This window comes from Blennius ocellaris (genome assembly GCF_963422515.1).
Source record: "Blennius ocellaris genome assembly, chromosome: 13".
Taxonomy (NCBI): Eukaryota; Metazoa; Chordata; class Actinopteri; order Blenniiformes; family Blenniidae; genus Blennius; species Blennius ocellaris.
This window is the reverse complement of record NC_137662.1, coordinates 9,537,221-9,557,448: the sequence shown is the minus strand read 5'-3', so window position 1 is coordinate 9,557,448 and position 20,228 is coordinate 9,537,221. Positions and strand designations below refer to the sequence as shown.

General features: G+C 39.3%; 1 protein-coding gene across 1 annotated transcript in view; it reads right to left on the bottom strand.

Moving 5' to 3' along the window:
* The window catches only part of plpp4 (phospholipid phosphatase 4), a gene marked incomplete at both ends in the record, with an annotated part of 59,290 nt that extends 45,429 nt beyond the window's left edge, over positions 1–13,861 (bottom strand). The window contains one exon of the mRNA XM_080507839.1: positions 13,773–13,861. Coding sequence (XP_080363965.1) covers positions 13,773–13,861 — 89 coding nt within the window. The remainder of the gene's footprint in view (positions 1–13,772) is intronic.
* Positions 13,862–20,228: the final 6,367 nt, after the last annotated feature.

Genomic DNA, 20,228 nt, shown 5'->3' with positions numbered 1-20,228 from the left:
AAAATATTTTTTTAAATTAAAATGTGTTTTATGGAACAAAGGCATTGGTGTCAGAAAATGGTTGCTTCTTTTTTTATTTTTAATAAAGAAAACACTGTCCCCAAATCAAATTATTCAGTAAGCGATGAGAATATGACATGACACCAAGACATAGAGCTGAACAGCAGATGATGGTGATGGGAGAGATTGGTAATATAGCGGTGAAAGCTTGCTAGCTATTTGCTAGTTTAAAAGTTGTAAACATGTTAAATAAATTCTGTGTTCTGTGGAGTTTCAGGCTTTGACCAAACAACAACTGTATTAAATAGGATGCAAGCATATTTCTTCATATTTCGATGGTTCAGCCTGGAGTTACTGAAGTCAGGGTCAAGGTTTCCTCAAAAATGCCCTATCATCTGAATGTATGCAGTAAGTTTCCTCTGTATGGATTGAAAATGTGATTATACACCACAATAATATATCTCTATACAACCAAAGAAGTTATCAGCAGTTGCTCAACATGCTTTCTAATGGCCAAACTAATGTATCTTCAGTTGGATCAAAATTACTTACAAAAATAAATACAGTTGAAATAATGTCTCTTTTCAGGTCTTGTGAGAAAAAATTAACCAGAATATAGTTGGTATAGTCTGTTTTGTCTTTTATCCAGCTATATCAAAATCCCATGTATTGGTTTCTTTTTTTCATTGTAAGAATGTACACAGCAGCCTCACAAATACACCAGTTTAACAGAGGTTTATTAGACACACACACATGAATGCAGGTATTATATATTTCACTCTGCTTCCAATTTGGCAGCTTCTCTAGAGCCTCTGTTTGTTAGCAAATTGGAGCCACCTACAAGGCAGTCCATGATTATATCATACACAACAAAGTACCGTTGTAAAAAGGGCTAGTTATTGTAAACACATGCTTAATAGTGTCTGAAAAACTGACTATATTACATTTGACCTCTCTGTTAATAGCTAAAGCCCAAAGTTGTGTGTGATGTTGGCTGGAAACCTCCTACTGTGATCAATATTCACTATTTCCTTAAACATGGACCTTCATAACTGTGATAACAGCACAGATGCTCTCTAACTTGACACAATATTAATCAGAATGAACTGAATTCTGAATTCTGACTGCAGGTCAAATCAGAGTTGTTAGTGAAGTCAGATCTGTGGAGACAGACTGGGCGCATCCTATTTACAAGAGATCAAATCACATTTGTGGTTGCAGACTCCACCGGACTATCTGCAATTTAGAGATGTCTGAAAGTTCTTTCAATCCAAGATTCAGGAGAATTTGAGTGTACCATCTCGACCCTCCAAACAATTGTGCTGTCAAGCTGCAGTGCAGAACTCCTCCATCACACCAAATATCATAAACACAATAAATCAATCACTGCAGCTATGTGGGTTCCTTGCACATGTCAGCATTTCCATCTGCCTGGATCGGTTGTTATTGCTGCTGTTGCATTGGAAATGACTAAAAAAGACAGAAACAACTGATGTAACTAGAAGATGGAGAAATCTTGTCGATTTTAACTCTTTTTTTATTTATTCTATTTATTTTTTCTTGCTGCTCCTCCATCTGGAGGCAAACTGGATGTGGTGAAGACTAGATTTGGTCTAAAATGGAAGTGGAGAAATATTGTTTTGAATTTCATTTTTTCACATTTCACAGTAGATCCACCTGCGTTTGTTCGCCTCCCACAAGTTTTACAGCTTGCATTGGCCGTGAGGCTCCATCTATAGGATCATTCAAATATAGATCTTTATTTGTGTCTCCGCTTTTCATGCATCATGAACAACAAAAGATAATGACATATAGGGTATTTTAATATCTTTTCCAAAGTGAGAAAGCCTTTCTCTAGAATGAGAAATACAATTGAATACTTAACCCTTTTTACTAGTAATGTGGAAAATTTGAGAATATTTCGAGACATAAACTTGCTATAACCTTTAACCTTTTGCAAAAACCTTTGAGCATTACTGTGCTCTCATTTATGGACATGATCAAGGGACAAGGAACTGCACCCCATTAGATAAATAGAACATGATGTCAACACTGACTTTACGGGAACTTTTTTTTTTAACATCACTTGATTTATATGCTTGATGACGATGTCGTCTGTAATTAATCTGCTGATTAGGGTATTTCCTATCATGCAATTTTCTAACCTTCAAGATTCAATAATGTAATTTCTTATTTACTACATTGACATCAGAGACTTTAGTTTACATGTTCACACTGTTACACTGTAGTGATAGCCCACTCCTTTGTCACTGTTTCTGCTATTGAGACTGAATATTTGCAGTGAGTTAAATGTTCACCTATTAAATGTCATTGTGCTTTTGGTGGTGGTTATTTGTCAAACAGAATCTGTAAATTATTTAGTTGTCTTTTCTTTCTATTGTGTTCATCTGTGATTGCTTGGTACGATCATAATTGCAGCACATATCACAGTCATTGGATTTTCTTGTTCATTTGGTCTAAAAATCTAATTTGTGGTGTCAGATAAAGACATTGAATATGAATGGATGAACTGTGGCCAGCCCAAGAAATCATTGTCAAACAGAAATAAAGCATATCAATGTATCTCTTTATTATTATTTTAAATTTTATGATGCTGATAAAACAGCGTTGCTCATATTCTCCCCCTTGAGAAAGTTTTGTTAAAACACTTTTTGTATAACCTAAATTCATCAAAATGAATTTGCTGAGACACATCTGTACCTGTTTCCTCATTTCAACCGTGACATGTATTATTTTGGATCTTTTTCACGTTGCTGCACTAAAAACTGAGCCCTCATTCTGCAGCATGCTGTCGAGCAGAATCCACACAAGAGTCATCAAGGATAGAGTGGTCTGACAGAAAACTCTGTGGGCCTGGGGGAGTTACGCATTCACATGCACACACACACACACACACACACACACACACACACACACACACACACACACACACACACACACACACACACACACACACACACACACACACACACACATATGTGATGAAGGTTGTTTTCTTTTTGAAAAGAAGGTTTGTGTTTTATATATTTTAAGATTTGGAGCAGGACGTGTCCAAATCTGTGTTGTGGGAGGCCCTTTCATCTCCTCAGCTCCCTTCATCTGTCTTTGCAAAGATAAGAGCGAGATGCTTAAGATGACAGTAATTGAGCAGATCTGAGAAAATACCCGATAAAGGGGCAATAAAAGGAATGAGGGACAAAGAGAGGAATAAAAGGAAGAGGACTATATTCTCTGACTGCAGCTGTCCCCTTCACCGTGTGTCTGAGCACTCGCCGCCGGTTTGAATTTTCATATGCTTATCTTATAAGAGGCCTTGAGGTCCGAGACAATGTTTTCTTACAAGAGAAACACTATGGAAGTATGTGCCATTCATTAGCATGTTTGAGTGTAGTTTCACCTTGGCTTTGCTCAGATTGTGAATGTACACATTGTTAGTTACAAAAGCTTTGGCTTCATACTTTCAATTATATGTTTCTTATAACAATGGAGCTGATGACATGAAGACGTGTCCTAACAGTTAATTGTTGCATTTCTATACTGGTACCGCTGAAAGGATTTGACATGCATACTTCTAATAACAATGACTCGTAGATTGTCTATGATATCTCTTTGTGGACATATCCTTGTCATATCGTGCTCAGGAGTACTTTCACAGCTCAAAGACAAACTACAAAGAAACGCCAGTGTTCAGCTCCTGGAAGACAACGGACCAAACAAAGTCAAATGTGTATGAGCTCACCAGTGACTGTTTTTATCTGGTGAGAGACCAGATAAAATCATTAATTTCTTGTTTCTTGAAAGCATATTCTGTAATTTTATGAAGATGATGAAACACATTATTATTTGAGCTGTTATTTTCTTAAAGCCAAAAAATCTTAAGTATTGAAGTAGATGGAGAATGCAGACGTGGTCCAGTCTCTATGGAAATCTGTAACCCCTCCCTTTATTTTTTTAATAATAGTGCCACTGTAACTTGTTGTCTGCTTCATCTGTATTGGTTGTAAGTATCACTAGGTGTTAACAGTAGACACACTGTACTCTGGTAAGGAAAGCAGTATCAGTGCATCTTTGCTTACAGTTTGAAAAGTTTGCTATCATGTATCACTATCACTGAACAATATAAGACCGACATACCACTACCAAAAGAGATATTGCCACAATGGTTCATTATTCATGCAGGGAGAGCAGATGACAGGGTGTACCTTAAGAGCTTCTCCTTATGAGAAACATCATTGCCTGAAGATGAATTCCAACATGTAGAGTGGCTCTTGAATGTGCATAACTGAATTATAAATGGAAGCATAGTCAGTGTAAATCAATGTCTTGACGAGAATGCACAAAAAAGGAGGAGGGGTATCCTTTTTAATGTCAAAAAGTGAATACAGGCCTTTGGCTGTAATCACAGCACTGATTCTGTGTGAATAGGAATTTGTAAGACTTCCAAATCTGGACTTTGCAATTTTACTCCATTCATCTTTGCAAAGCTACTCAAGTTGTGTCACGTTGTATTGGATTCTGATGTCAAAAGGACCATGGCACCATTTTTAAAAGCAATGAATTGGAAAACATGGAAGGGGATGAATACTGTTATTTTCCAGATAAATGGAATTTAAGAGGACATTTCTTCATGTGAATGCAGTTTTAATCATATACACTGTGATTTTCTTTAGTTGCCTCTGCTGCAAACCATTAGGTTTATTATATTCACTTTGTAATGAGAGTGATGCAGGGGGTTAGGGGGATTAAGTCGCATTTGAAGGGAAGACTGCAAATCTCCAAAATATGATGAATCATTAATTCCCATATGATAATAACTACACCATTAGACTCAGAAAAAATGTTCTCCTAGAAGTCTTTGTGATTCACAGAGAGAGTAGGTGATGTGGAAAACTGCTAAAATCTTTTGTTTTTCTATTTATTATGTATCAAAGTCACTTGGGGTGGGAAAAAAATAGCAACGCTTGATTATTTAATTTTGACCCAAATCTCTATTCACACAAACAAACATGACAACAACTGTCTTATTTTCCAATTTTTTTTTTTACCCTTATTCTTTCTGCTCCTCTCCCATTATTTTCATGGTTACAGTGAATTTTCATCATCTTATGTGGAGAGTGGACCCACAGGCCAATTTTCGCCAGAGCTTGACGTGCCCCTTTAAGAGAGAGCGTGGCGAAAAGGGCGCACAGAGTTACTGAGTGATCTGATGCCCATGGAGGGATAAAGAGATAGGGCTGGATATATGACAGCGGGGACAGCGAGTCATAATGAGCTGATCAAACGATTGTGGAGACTAGAAATGCCAGAGGAGCTTAGATGGGGACAGACTGAGTGGTGAGGGAATCCCTGGCCTTGGCATGACAGTCAGCTGCCTTCACTCTCACTGGACTCAGTTGCTATTTCTGCCTCGGCACCTGCCGATCTGCAGATCAACACACTTCCATCCCTGATTATGAACCTCTAATCTATATGTGAACATTCTCTAAATAGGATATGTATGTTTCTCCATGTTTCCTCTTCATCTGTCTTTCAGTAAATGTATCTTCTTTTTCCACACAGTGCTCAGATTCTGAATTTAACAAGGTCACAGATTAGAACTGTCATCCAACTCAAGTCCTTTGAAATACTTTGTGTCCAGGCTTGTTTCCTTTGTGTGCACACAAATGTTCCTGTTGGATTATCTTCCTTCTGTTTGGTTTGATTGGGAATAGAGCACCACTTTATAAGCACCACTTCTTCAGGACTCAGTGATTAATCAGGTCGCTTGTAGCCAATGTAATCAAGAACAACAATGGGTGCTCTGGAGACCAAAGAAATCAACAAATGGACATTGCTGGAGATCACGCGTCTCCCACTCACTCTGTGAGTCTGTCTCCGGTCAATCTCTGTAAATAGTACCCAATCGAGAAGGATTTCAATAGCCCTGCAGTCACAGAGGCCTGTCAAACATACCATATCCATTTTTCCATTCTTCTCCAAGATAATGAGGGTTGCAGACTTTGTGACCTGTGATTCAACAGCTTACATTTTTGCTTGCACAGGAGACTAATGTAGCTTGAAAGACATCATAAAATAGGAGACTTCTTTGTGGCATTGTTGAAAAGTGATTTGTGGACAGAGAAGCATAAAAAGACACACAAATAAACTGAGTGGCAAAGGCATCATACATATTGAGGAAAAGAAAGTCAACGGAACTTTGTGGACAATATGTGAGGGTAAATGCAATATATTGAGTCTGCTGGAGAGCCGTATGGAGCACTTTCCCTCTCTGGCATCACTCACTATGTGCTGCATTGTGCAGGAGTGAGGCTTGTTTGCTTGGAAATTTCGCCCATGGGATGTGTGTTTGGACAAAACCACACAGACGGGTGAAAGAAACAACGAGCTGAAGGCTGCAGGGCTGAAGTGTCTAGCTTGGAGGTCAACATTATAAGCAGCTCTTTGAGTTCAAAAGAACTAATGAAAAGCTTAGTTTATTAAAGCGTAAGCATTCACACATGTGGCCTTTGGTGGAGAAGTCTACAGCCTGTATCAAAATCCTATGTCAAAAAGATTGAAAAATTCGATAGAAATTTTCTTGAGAGAAGCTTGTACCTTTTTAATCACTGCATTGATTCGGAGTGACCTTTTCCTGGACTCACAGTTCCAGTCAATCACACTGGTACTATCTTCTTGGTATAGTGATGGTATGCATGCACTCACCAGCTTATTGAGAATATAATGAAAAATTACCATATGAAACCATATAATTCTTTCATGTCTGAGTTGTCTACGTTTATATTACTAAACACATAATAACATAGAAACAATATGTGTTTCACAATGCAATGTTTCTTTGCATGTCCAAACACTTGCTCAGTTTATTATAGGATGTGTACTTTCTCTTGTCAGCAGGGATGCTCTGAAAAACTGAGAATTGCAGCCAGTCAAGTGGGGAGTGTTTTAAAGCTATGTATATTAACTCTCAATAGACGAGACCTGTGGTCTTACAATAGTGAAACTCACACTCTTCACTCTAAGACCACACAGCAACTTTACACAGGTTGGTTTGAGGAAAATCTGAGGAAAATATTTTCTTGTTATTGGTGTAGTCCACTGGTATTATGAAGTTTAATTCATTGTTTTCGTTCTCTGTACAACACATTCCTCAGTAACAAATTGAATTATATAAGACTTGGGTGAAAAATATATAGTAGATGAGGTGGGAAAAAAACTGGAATGGGGTGTGATTTGGAACAATGTAGCTGGTGCCTTGAAAACCCCAAATCATCAATACATGCATAAGAGATTTTGTTATAGGTGTACATTGGGTTTTTTTCCTGTTTCTGTTTTTTTCCAGAATACTGGTTGGCTATCATGGCTTCATGCTTCTTGCTATACAGTGCCCCCTACAGGTTTGGCCGCTCATAGCAGCTCTGAACCAGCTGTTTATGCGGTCCGTGTCAATGAAGATTTTTTTTTTTGTAAAGGTACAGGGGGAAATGTCAAATTTTTGTAAAAACCCATGTGTGTATAAACGTGGCCTCAGGCTCAGAGCTCCTATAAGCATGCCAAACCTGTAGGGGACAGTGTAGCGAGAAGCATGAAGCCATGATAGCCGTTCAGAATCCTGGAAAAAAATACTACATCACGAATTGTGACGTAAATATCCACCTACCCGCCTTTAGATGTCAACAGATACACGGATTTTATCCAGATCTCCACTGTGGCCGGCGTTTTCAAGAATCATTGTTTGTGGTGAGTCGTAGCTGTGTTTATGTGTAAATGCGCAGACCAAATGCAGAGAAATATCACAGTTTTTTTCAAATACCCAGGTACGTGTAAACATGGCATCAGAGTGTGTGTGTGTGTGTGTGTGTGTGTGTGTGTGTGTGTGTGTGTGTGTGGGTGTGTGTGTGTGTGTGTGTGTGTGTGTGTGTGTGTGTGTGTGTGTGTGTGTGTGTGTGTGTGTGTGTGCTTGTGACATTGTCTGTGTGTCTGATGTTCGTGTGCGTCTCCCCTCACATTTCCATTTAACTCTCCTCCTCACGTCATCACCTCAATGTGTTCCACCTGTGGCTCATCTCCTCATGTATATTAACCCTCTCCCAGTCTATTTATGCCAGATTGTCTTTGTGCTATGTGTCAGAAATTCAGCGTCTCTGTATCCTCCTAGTGTTCCTGTTTTCTGGTTTTTGGACTTCTGCTCTTCGCTTGACCTCAGCTTGGATCTCCCCTTGGAAACGTTTGTTTGCTGCCTTGCTGAGACGTCTTAATAAATTCTTTTGAGCGCATCTCTGGTGTTCGAGACTGCATTTGGGTTCCGTCCTGGTCTGTGATATAGATTCCCAAACATCTTGACAAAATCAGCTGTTTCTGTTGACAGATACAAGTTGGTGTAGTGGTTACCACTCCTGCCTAACAGTGATAATATCCCTGGTTGTAGTCTGGGCTTGTGGGATGTTCTCTCTGGAGACTACTTGTTTTCCAGGTACTCCAGTCTCCTCTCCCACTCGAAAAACATAGGGTCAATGATGACTCCAATAAAAAGGTGAATCTGAGTACATATTATTGTCTTTCTTTTTTTCTTCCCCTGTGATGGATTCATGAAGTGTCCATGGTGTATCCTGACTTGGTCATATTCAGCAGAGATCAGCTCCAGCTGATTATTTACTCATTATTTACTTTATCTATAGATGAAGTGGTGTAGATGACTTATGTTGCTTTTTGGCTTTGTTTGCTTAACCTAATAAAAATGATTGTATATGAACAGCTTCATTGCATTATGCGAAAGCATCTGTTTATGTTTCTCTACTTGATTGTTCAGGATTTTCATATAGCTGGTTACTGATAACTACTTTTGAAATAAACATTTAATCCTGCCTTGTTTTCCATCAATGATGACAGTGTGGTGATGTACTGTTTGTTCCCTTTTCAGCAAATAAGGGTGCTTGTACGTTTCTTCTAATGTAACCAGAAGGTGGTTGTTCACATTAAAAGCACTCAACTGACAAATACATGGGGTGAAAAGGGGATGCTTTTAATTCTAAAGTGATTACACAAGCTGAAGTAAGTTTGCCCTTGCACCAACTTATCATTTTTCGTTTTTGCAAGTAGATCATTCAATCTTTAATGGAGCAAGATGTGGAGGTCACCGCCAGCTGTCAGATATAGAGCAGCAGACGAAGGTCAGCACACCTCCAGAGTTTGCCCACCAGCATTTTGAATAATGCATCATTAAGTAACGTTGCTGTTTTTATTGTCATGGGCCAAATGTTTGTTAGATGAGCGAAGGTGTTCGGGTAATGGTTAGTTTTTTTTAACTAAACTCTTAACTGGAAGAGTATTGCCTCATTGATCCGCATTTGTCCTCATGACAGCAACTTGAAAGAGTGAGCCCGGCTGTAGGTGACATGAACATTCATTGTGATTCAAAGTGGTCAAATATTGGTTGAGTTTTATAATGTATATCTGGTGCTGTGTGCATATTTCTAATTTAATGTATTGATTTTGATGAATATTTTTCTTGAGGTTAATAGTCCATGAATCACTTTCTTTCAAGAAAAGGTTATATTCAAATTAAAGTGTATCCTAATCACAAATGATATAACTGTAAAATCCAAAGTATTGTAATATCTACCTTTCTAAAGACTGTGACTCCACTCGTTGTTCGAGGAGAAACTAATAGCTGTCATCAAGTACTAATCATCAGTAACATCTACAACACTATGACACCTCTGTTCTGTTTACAGCTCTTTGTGCAAACCACTTTATCAAAAAAGCTCCTTTAGTTGCATTATAAATAGATTTAGCAGTTTCTCAAATAGAAGCAGCTGCTCAAGGAGTATTTGTTGTACTATTAAATTACAATCCCTGTAGCCATAGTTATCTCAGAGACTTGCCCCTCAACCAGAGCTGATATTATTGAACTATGTTTTTCATCATTATTACTTTAGCCACAGCAAAAATAGCCCCCCAGCAATGTTTTTTTTTCCTCAATTGAAGGTTTTCTTATTTCTCATCAACTGCAGAAACAATGAATCCTAATGACACTGTATTCAGTTCTCCAAAAAAAGGTATTTTCTTGAAACACACCACAGCACAAAAGCCCTCATCCTTAATGTCCAGGATAAACAATCTGTTTCTTCTTAAATGGTCTTAGGCCTGACATTTCACTCTTCCTCAACATCTCACAAGGCTTTCTGAGGCTTGCCAAAGCTGTGGGCTGTATCCCAAAGCTGGTCCTAATTCTCCCTCTGAGAGCAGAGGATGATATCCAGTGAACCAAAAAGCCTGTTTTCAGGGATGACAGTGGAAGCAGCAACTACAAATATCCTCCCTAAAACAAAGCCAGCATCATACCATGTTTGAGCTCATCACACTCACGATCTGTTGAATCGCTTCAGTGTAAGTACCGGTAGATGCAATTTTAATCACTCGTACTATATCACCACATTTTTCTTAATTAAAAAAGTCAATTGCGCATGGGTATAAATTGGTATTTTTAGCACAAACAGCTTTTGATTTTCTTTTATGTGTCAGCCTGTAAACTAGCTGCCCTCCTCTCTGACCAATCTCTCCATCCAGAAGCTTTTAGAGATACAGATAACAGTTGTCAGTGGTTTCTTGTGCATCTATTTTCTATGGGAGACCGTGGCTCAGGTGGTAGAGTGGTCGTCTTTCGGAGTGAGAGGTCGGAGGTTCGATCCCAGTCTACACTGGTCTATGAGTCGAAGTGTCCTTGGGCAAGACACTGAAACCTAAATTGCTCCCAGTGGCCAACTAGCGCCTTGCATGGCAGCTCTGTCCCATTGGTGTGTGAACGTGAGCGTGAATGGGTGAATGACTCATATGTGAAGCGCTTTGGGACTGCACTCAGTGTGGTTAGAAGGCGCTATATAAATCTAGACCATTTACCATTTATGTCTCAAGTCTTAATCTATAAAATGTCCAGGCAATCAATATTCCCTTACAGCACATCCTCCATCTGTGTTTATATTTTATTTTTTGACCATGATCTTCGTCACCCTGCTCTCCAACTCTAACATTTATGGTAATTATCTGCTAATATATGTGTCCAATAATGAGCTTGAAAAAATAAAAACATAAGCTTTAAGTCTGAGCTTGTAATGATGGGTAACATGAGCTGTCACTTGACCACTCACTGAATGAAGGCCTTCTTAGTATTTGTCTAACCTCATGCTGGTGGTGCTTTGAATTACGAGCAAAGTGCAATAGCTCCAATCTCATTATCTCCCTTTTTATATTGAGAAGCTAGCCTGGATGAGAATAAAAGAGCATTATCATTTTCTGTGTCAGTATTCAGCTTTTGATTTTTCTCTTTGTTAAATGTCAAAGATCCATTTCCATTTAGATTGAACCTTTTGCTTTGCACTTGAGAGACAGGCGACTCCTGGGGTTTTCAGGCTGTGATGACTGCATGACATTAGTGGTTTCATAGCACAGGGTTAACTTAACCTTACACACATACACACGCGTGCGCACTGCCTGTCGCTAAGGTCACTGCACCCTCCCGAGGCTGAGAGCAGACAGGCAGTTTGGCAAGCAGCAGAAAGTAAAAAGTGGCACACTCCTTTAAAGGCATGCTGTCATTGGCAAAGTTTCAATGTGAATAATGTAGGAAAATCACGTCCCCTGGTCTTTAATTCATCTAACTGTGAGGATGGCTAGTCACGAACATGCTGAAAAAAAAGAAAAATCAATTCTTACACTAAACATTTTCAATCTGTGTAAAATTAAATCATGAAATATATATGAGATATATATATATATAACCTCACACAGAAAAACCAATGCCTCAGTTGTTCTTGCTCGGAAGGTTTACTGCTAATGATAGCACTGACATACAACTCTTTTTTTTCTGTCCACCCCAAAAAAATGGTATTCTTTCAACAACAGTGAACAAAAGATGATGGATTACAGCCAAATCTCACTATTTGTGAAAATTTACAAAGAAAGCTCCTCAATCCCTCCAAAGAAGACGCTACAGGGCCCTACACCTACAGCAAAAATATGTGAGCAGCAGATACACAAGGTGACAGGGAAAAAAAAAAACTGTATTTCCACTCCTTCAGCGAAAGAAAATGGTAGCTTGTGTTTGACCCCATTTATCCAGCCTTTACCTTGGTCTTTGTGGTGAGTCAAGAACAAGGAACTGCTGCCCTTCATGGCCAGAGGGCGACGCTCTCATCTCCTGGGAGTAGAGCTTGTTCGATGGAACAATTACTTCTAATCCTGAAGACATGCATTACACAGAATAATCCACCGTGACAAAATGCATGATTGGAACTAAAAATAAATTATATATGGGCTCCCAATCAGTCCAATAATGTTTTACTATCATTTAAATGAATGAGAATAAAGCTACTTACAAAAGACAATACAGTTGGACAAATCATAGACAGATGTATAGCCCAGCTGCAAGGTTACAACTCTGCCACAGACGAATAATACATAAAGCAAAATCAGGCTGACATGCACGCACGGGCGTGCCAACAATTGGATTTTCTGTCTATCGCTGAGCTTTGTCACGGAGAAGGAGTAAACTTATTATATAAAACCAAATTAAATGTGAGTTCTGCAGTGCTTTTTGCTGGAAGTACTGAACATAAGTTAGAAGCCCATAATATACTGTTTATTAGCCATAGTTTGCTCTCTGTGCAGTTAAGAGGGAATAATGGCAGTATAACTCACTTCATTATAATGATCAAGGACTTTGAAACGGGGGCATCAGTGGCAGAATACAGCAGCTAGTGTATGATGAGGGCATATTGTGTGAGAAATTGCATTTTTTTTTCTTTGTTTGGCCTTGAGCAGAGATTTGCAACTACACATCAAGTCTGAAACACATCGATCTCACAGCTTCACAAATGAAAACACAAACATAAAAGGCTAAACTGAACTGCTTCTTTCCTCCGCTCTGGCATGTCTCACTCTTTGACCAGATCATCCTTGCTTGAGTTTGCCCGTGTCAAACACTATGAATGTGCAGCATCAGAGTCTTCTTGGCTCCTATTTTCAGTTCACATGTAGAGTTAGACCACTTCATCCAAGGACAGATGTGAATGATAATGTACACAGGCGATTCAGGCAGCAGAGCTGCACACTCCAAATCAGGGAAGCTTATTTTGGGCTTCATTTTCCTGGAGATGGAATTAGAGCCGCAGCAAGGTGAGTCATTTCAAATGACAGGACCTGGGGCTTTTTTCCACATTATATCAAGCGCAAAATCAATAAAGGGCACAATCATTATGCAAACGGTGCTCGAAAGCCTCGGGTAATACAAAACTATTAATGATGTATGTGTATGTTGGTTTAGAAAAATGTGCCTCTGAGTCACGACCGTCTCAGGAAATGTCCTGCCAGGAAATGCTGGAGTAAAAAAAAAAAAAAAGAAAAAAACTCTTATTCACAAGCTAAAGTGGACAAAGGAAGAAGTAAATCGTCTTTGACAAAATTTGTCAAGTATAAATTAAGCATAGTAACACTATAAATTCGTGCTGTAGCCTATTGTGAAAGTTGTTTTGCAACCTGTTACCGGTGTCCGTGTGGTGTGGACGGGCTCTGTCCATGGTGCTGAACTGGCTCTTCCAGCACCACACCGCGGCAAATCCGCCTTAATACAGCACTTCAGCAGTCTAAATAAGAGGCAATACGTGTGGGCAAAGCCAGTCACGAAACTACACACCGGTGCCAAGGCACACACCACCAGACTGGATAGAAAACTCTCATCTTTACTCATTTTTACTCACACGAAAACTCCGAAGAGCAGAACACGGATGCCAATCTCCAAAGCCAATTCTCGCATGCTTTTCCTCCGGTCCGGTGGTGACACATTCATGGTGATGAAAGAAATCCGTCAAGCGAGAAGGATTAAAGGTGGTACCAGTCAGTTCTGGAGGTTGCTCACTTTTGTAATCCACTTCAACAAAGCCGACGCTCCCTGAAGCGGCGCTCTCCTAATCACGCATGCCGCGCGCCTCCATCGCAACTCGGTCACCTGCAGCAGTCTGCCCCTTCTCCCTTCTCCCTTCTCCTTTCTCTCTTCTCCCTCCTTCCTTCGCCTGTTCCCCTCTGTTTCTACTCCCCGCTGGCGGTTCTGTACTCTGTTTGTGACAGCTGCTTTTTTTTCTTTTTTTTTCCAGAGAGTCAAAGTGTCTGGGCTCCTCTCCGTCAGCTGCTCTATCTGGGTCGGAGCGCTCAGAACAGAGAGCAGATCTGGAGGAAAAACGCACAGGTGTGCGAGAGTATAGTGAGAAGAGGGAAGTGATGGGAGACGACAAAGTAACGAGTCTCTCTCTCTCGCTCTCTCTCTCTCTCTCTCTCTCTCTCTCTCTCTCTCTCTCTCGCGCTCTCTCTCTCTCTCCCCCAGTTGACTGGTTTCAGAAACCCACCAAATTGAACAAATGAATGAATGAATGAATGAATGATATTGGCGGCTCTGGGGGAGCATGTAGGTATTTAGCCCTCGCCTTAACGGTTTACTGATAATTCAGAAAAGCATGCCTCAATGACTATTTGAGCTTAGTTGTGGCTTATTTACACATTTTCAAAAGGACCGAGGGCTAAAATGGGCTTTAAAAAAGAACCTAAATAAAACCACGGAAAATACAGCTTTAATAAAAATGGCTGGGATTGCTAAAAGAAAAAAAGCTTTAAAATGAAGGGGGGAACATCCACAACTGCGTAAAAGAGAGCCAAAATGGTTACAAAAAATATATAATATTAAAATTGTTTTTAAAAAAAAGAAAAAAAATATAAAAACTCTAAAATTGAATCCAAAAACAGTAGAAAATGTTATGAAATATTTCCCATGCTGATATTAGTGAAACTTCAAGAATGCAATTTTCTGTATATATATTAAAACTATACATGAAACTTTTCAAACTTTTAACCTCGTTTTAAACGTAAATGTGTTTTGCGGCTGCACCTAAATTTCATATTGGTGGAAAGTCACAAAAAATGGCTCTTTTGGTCATAGAGGTTGCAGACCCCTGCACCAGACCAACAGCTGGTAGTGAAACACATCCATCAGCTCTGCCATTAGGCTCGACACCAAGCGTGACACCTGATATTGAAAGGCTTCACCAAAAGATGGCCAGTTCAGAGTAGCCTTGCTCTCTGTTGGTTCTTCTCCACAGTGTCCAATCATATCACAATGAAGAATGTTAGACCTCGGGGTGTGAGCAGCAAGACAGTGATGAAGGAGCACAAGCAGAAGCGTACCTGCAGGCCTGGAAAACTGGCCCACACTTCATAGACACACATGAATATTTTATGCCCTCTGAACCAGGCTTTCATGCATTACCTGCTCGTCCAATGAGAATATGTTTGTAGGACTGGAAGTGAGACCACAGTGAGGTAAAATGGAGAAAAAAAAAGAAAAACCTGACCCAAAAAGCAAAAACTTCCCTGCTTTCTTTTTAGGTCACATGCTGACAAGCTGGAACCTCTGTGATGCAATTTAGAAAACCATGCCTTCTCACAAGTTAAAGCTCCGTCTTCTCTTAACTAAGATAACACACACACACACACACACACACACACACACACACACACACACACACACACACACACACACACACACACACACACACACACACACACACACACACACACACACACACACACACACAAGAGATTTTGATCTCTTTCTTACAGTGGAGTTCCAGGTGATGTGTCTGGCATCTTCTGCAGCTCTTTAATAAGAACAAAACAAAACAAGAGGAGATGTGAGACGGCGGTAGGTTGGGAGGTGACATCTAACTTCAAAGTTTTCTGGCAGCCATCAGGCTTCTCTGCGTTTACAGAGCGCGGCATGTTTATTACAAGCTTTCAACGTAGTTTTATCAAACAGCATCATGGCACTCTGGAATCAGTGTAGTCAGGAAACCTATTCAGACTTTACCAATGTCAGCACAAGACAAAATAAACACTTAATTATAGTGCAGAGAACATCATAGTACACTGCTTTCTCTGGTTAATAGCATGCTGACTTGTTTTTTGTCATCATAAAGCAAATACAAAAGCCTTTCATGAAAATAATGGAAACTTCCTGCTATATTGAGGCCTTTTTCTTAGTTTAAATGTGATCAATATTTTTATTGTTCTCTTACCCTGACCCATCTCTTGAGCTTTTTTCATTTTTATTAATTTGGTTTTCTGCACTGTTGAGTCCGAGTCACATCCTCAGATGCCCTGGGTATCCAGCAAGGCTAAATGTGCACAGAGGTCTAAAATAAATGAATAATATTTCGATAAATGAAAGTTGACTGCATCATAGTAAAGTGCTCTTTATCATCTCCATCTGTACTACCCATTGTGGTGGATATTCTCTGCTACTGGGTGACTCATTATCCGAGAAAGGAATTGGTTTTTACTTCCCTGAATTCTTGGCTTGATTGGACATCACTTCTTGTTACACTTTGGTTTGGAGTGTTTACAGGAAAACATCTCCCATTCATAGTTTATCGACAGTGTGTGGGTGGTAGTTTTACATGCAGATTTACCTGAGGGTGTGAAGTGTGATGTTGCTGTAGGAACCTACTCACTGATAGCTGATTGTGCTTCTTCCACTCTGTATTGTTGGCTCAACTGTCACACAGGACCAAAATACACATCCACTTCAATTAAGCCAAGTTTTATTTTTCACCCAAAAAATATAAAAAAAATACAGCTAGACAGGAAATGCTAAGTTGAAGCTGAGGGCAAGGCAAATATGTACAGGACTATGCAGTACTACAAAGAAAAACACAGACAAGACACCAGGAAGACACAAGGGAGGAGCAAAAACGCAGACAGGGAGTGTTGAGCAAGACATCGGGAAATATGAAGGAATGTAAGACATGAGGACAGAGTGAGGCACAAAACAAGCAAAACAAATAAATGGAGGGTAAAACTACTTTTATTAAAATATACACCCTTGAAACTGACTAAATTATAACAATAGAATAATTTACCACTGTCACACCAACTATAAAGACTCAGCAGATATTTTAAATTAAAGCATCAAAGTAGCATAAGAAGAGCTGTTGTTTTACTACCTATATGGAGCTAAACAGCATTTATCATATGATATTTGAAACGTAAGGAAGTCCTTCATTGAAGCACACGTACTACTTCAGCACAAAGTGTGTGCAGGATGGAAGGCAAGCAATATGTCCCAGCTTATGGTGCTTCACTATGAGAAGTACTGCTGCATTGTTATGTATTTCTTACAAAGGTTTCCATGAATAGTGCTTGATGCTCCGAATGAGTGAATCCAGAGCTCCAGATGAAACCTTGTGGATTGCACTGAAAGATTAGCGCCTCAATCACTTTTACATCCTCCTTCTTCTCCTTTATATCATGTGCTTATTTCTCTTCTCTTTTTCTTGCTAGAAACTTTTGTAAGTTTGAATCTCAGTGCCACTGCGGGCCCCTGAACAAGACCTTTGACCCCCAGTAGCTTTGATTGCTGCACTGCAGCAGTACTGCTCCTCGTATGTGGAGTTAAGATGAATGTTTGTGTACCTTCTGCGTTGATGTGTCATCTCACTTCCTGTTCGGTATGGGGAAAAAGCTGAACGTGCTCCACACATACACCAGAAATTATAATTGTGCAAGTGCCATTGAAATTAATATTGAAGTTAGGAGAAAGCCAATCTTTAGGGCTTCTTGGAATGAGGGAAGATTTCACATCAGATCTACTGCCCACAACTCACAAACACGTGCTGGGTGACAGACTTAAAAGCAGCCATTGCTCTGAGGGATTACAACAATCAAAAAGGCTCTGAGGGAACAAAACTGCATGACTGCAGTTGTTTTGATGCAGACTGTTAGAAAACTGCACCAGCCACACTATATGTTATGTATCATATATTCTGGCACAACTCTCTATTTAATCACAAACAATAACATTCCTAACCACCAAAGACTGAGACTATAAAAGATCGATAGACCATTTAGTGGGATTACAGTTGCTTTCACAACGACTTGAGTCTGAGTTTATTTCCAGTGATGTCTCACGTTGAGAAGTCGAGTCCAGCAAAACTGATATTTTGAGGTAAATTACTGCTTCAGCTTTAGACTGACGTAACTCGATTTGTTTTCAGGCTGTAAGGTTAATTGTTGGCACCTAAGATCATTAGCATACAATAATTCTATGTGCCGCCACTTTAAGAGGCAATGCACAAAGATTAGTATCTCATTAATTTTTATTTTTGATCTTTTTTCTTTCGCCAGATTTTTCGGGCATAACTAATCATACACCATTAGGAACATGTAACCAAAAAGCACATCAGAATTCGCAGAACATGAATGATTCGGCAAATCACAAAAAGGTGCAGCCAGTCAAAGAAGATTGGATTGCGGAGAAAATGTGAGCATGTGTACCAGGAGGACATCAGAATATGCAAGTAATTCAGGAATAGTGTGCTATTCCTGAATTACTTGTTAATTAATTAGTTGTTGTTGTTGTTGTTGTTGTTGTTGTTGTAGAGCTGCTGTCTCTCTGTCCTGCTCCCTATTATTATCATTAGTTTTGATTCTGCAATGCTGGACCTGTACTCCCAGCCCCTGTCTGTACATAAGCTGACCTTTCTAAGACCCTTCTGCATGTTGGTAGTTTATCTCAGATGTTCTTGTGCTGCTTCTTCTCATCATTAGTTCATGAATCATTCTCTTTCAAGAGCAGGTGTTGTGCCGAGTCCCACATGACTGCAAAAGATCGTACTCCACATGCAGGAGAACATGCAGTGGATCACTTGCAGTTAAAAATAGAATAGGATTTTAATGATGACTTTAACGATTCATTATTTCAAACAATCCCAAATAATGTGTTTTCACCTTTAGTTAAGTGCAGATTTTTGGAAGACAGCCTCGTGCTGATGCCTTGTTCAGTTTGAACAGAGGTTGATTGCCCATGAGAAGACAAAGAGGTTTAATTTAAGTTGACAGGCCACCACAGCTGAGCACAGCATGTCAGAATTTAAATGTCAGCAGTCAAACGTCAGATGGAGCTTTCATGAAATGAAAATCATGTCAGAGTTAGATTTCTCTTCGGATTCGAGCTTATTGATCTGCAGCAAGAGAACAAAATAAACAACAAAGGATCTCAGTGTGGAGTTGGTTTTTCACTGGAGCTGATATTTTTCGAGAAAACAAAATAAACACAATTTTATTATTCTATTCAAACTTTATACCTCCTAAAAATATAGCACAAAAATGTTATGTAAGAGGCACTGACAAAAATATCAGATTTCAGGGGCATTTGCTAATTATACACAAAGACAGGAAAAAGTTGCATTTTCTTAAGATTCAGTCAGGTCACAGCTCTGTGCCTCATGTCAGTGTGCTTCTATTCTTACTGTGGGTATTTAAGCAAAATGCAGCTTGACTAATCCAATCATCACCAAACTTATCAGCACTAATGACATCAGTGAAATTAGTGATTAATGTCAGATACTGGTTCAGCCTTCAAAAAAATGGCACAGACTGATGAAATATTAAACTCCAACAAGAATGGGAATATTCATGGATCTCCTTTCGGGACCAGTGCAGTTTTATTTGATTTGCGACTCTGCCACTGAGCCACCCATTTGTCTTATTGTAATGTAAGTTTCTTGGACAGCTAAGAGAGAGTGGGATTTACTTGTGTGTGGATACTTGCTTATGAAAGGATAAAGAAAATTTAAAAATCACAAAAAAAAACAGCATTGTTGATTTCTTTTTTTTTTTACAGTGAATCTGAGTGGAAAAAGTTCTCACTTTCAAATTGGAGCTCACAGCACATATTATCTGTATTATAAAAAGATCTTTTAGTGATGGAAATGTAACAATCTGAGTACTTGTCCATACATATTACATATTACACTATACCACATTAAATAAGGTACTGGTAGGGTCATTGGTTCTAGTTTAGTTTAATATTTGAGCCAATGAACCTGAGGTCTGTGAGTTGATTTGTTTTTCATCTATTCATCTTCAATACCAATTTATTCATCTTAGGGTCGCAAGGCACTGCAGTCAATCCCAGCCAACTCTGGTTGAATGCAGGGTACACAATGAACAGGGTGCCATAGCAAACTCAAAGAAACCATTGATGACACAATCACCAATTAACCTCAAAATCAAATTGTTAGACTGCGTGAGGAAACCGATATGGATGGATTAAACTTGTGCACAGATAGGAAAAATATCAAACCTACACATAATCTAACCCAGAGTCA